The 1,202-nt window shown below is 37.9% G+C and overlaps 1 protein-coding gene across 4 annotated transcripts in view; it reads right to left on the bottom strand.

The window, feature by feature from the left end:
* LOC106884502 (uncharacterized) overlaps positions 1 to 1,202 on the bottom strand; it is a 101,909-nt gene that overhangs the window by 75,836 nt on the left and 24,871 nt on the right. For all 4 annotated transcript variants that reach the window (XM_052975572.1, XM_052975574.1, XM_052975575.1 and 1 more), the window contains exon 3: positions 455 to 687. In XM_052975572.1, the coding sequence (XP_052831532.1) occupies positions 455 to 687 (233 nt within the window). The remainder of the gene's footprint in view (positions 1 to 454; positions 688 to 1,202) is intronic.

A 1,202-nucleotide genomic window follows, 5' to 3' on the forward strand; every position in this document is an offset into this window, starting at 1 on the left:
AGCTCATACTATTATCATCACACCATTACCATCACAACCGTCAATCTACTTCCGCCCTCACCATCTCTATGCCTATTATTACTCTCACCCCAACAAGAGGAATAGTAGAAGTGTCATTGAATAGTGAGAGCGGGAGTCAAAGTATGACACACTGACACACAGAAATTCGTTTAGGCATTTATATATATATATATATATATATATATATATACGACGGGCTCACAAGGGTTTTGTCAACCTGAAGCTATAGTAGAAGACACTTGCCCAAGGTTCCACGGAGTGGGACTGAACTCGGAACCATGTGGTTGGGAAGCAAGCTTTTTACCACACATCCACGCTTTTTCTAGCAAGTTTGTTCATTTCACTAGCAGTTGACTCTTTCTTGAGCATTCTGCCTATCTTCCTCTGACTCGTATACAAGACAGTGGGAACTGAATTTATCTAAAATGCTTACCTCATTGAAATACCGGAAATCGTCTTCGGTTCTGGTTTCGAATTTGTTGGACGATGTCTTCACGTCTTTGCCGACTTGGGTATTGTAAGACTCGTTCCCAGATTTAAACTCTACCCGACTTCCAGTAGTCACTAATCCTTTCGCGCCGCCCTGTGTCAATGTTCTGCATTGATTTGTGGTCCGAGATCCTGTATTGTACGACATGGCTTGGTCATTTTTTTTGAATTGGGAGCCTTTTGGAAAGAAACAAGTAGAAGAATAAGCGAAGCTAATTCACTTTATTTTTAATCGTTCATGTAGAAAGTACATGAGTTTAACCGTTTTAATTCTCTAACAGAAAGCTAGTGACCAATTTTGGACCCTAACATAGACCGAGGACCTTAAATTTGGTAGATATAAACAGAACTCAACTGCAGAAGCCAATATTTCTTTGTCTGTAAATCAACATAGATTTATTAAGTTAACTTAAAGATTCCCGGACTAACATTTCACTGAGGAGTCTAAAAAAGACGAAACACAACATCAGCCGCTGTACTTACCAATGAAAATCATGTGATATATATCTGTGATATATAACTGTGATATATCATGTGTGATATATCTGTAGCATGGAGTTTTGTCGCGGTTTCAAAGCGACGGAAGTATTTTGACAAATTAAATTTAAATGTTGAAGTGAATCTAACGGTTTTTGTGTTTTTAAATGGCTTATAAACACCTTCCACGCTGCAATTGTATATGTATATATATA

This window comes from Octopus bimaculoides, chromosome 21 (assembly GCF_001194135.2).
Source record: "Octopus bimaculoides isolate UCB-OBI-ISO-001 chromosome 21, ASM119413v2, whole genome shotgun sequence".
Lineage (NCBI taxonomy): Eukaryota > Metazoa > Mollusca > Cephalopoda > Octopoda > Octopodidae > Octopus > Octopus bimaculoides.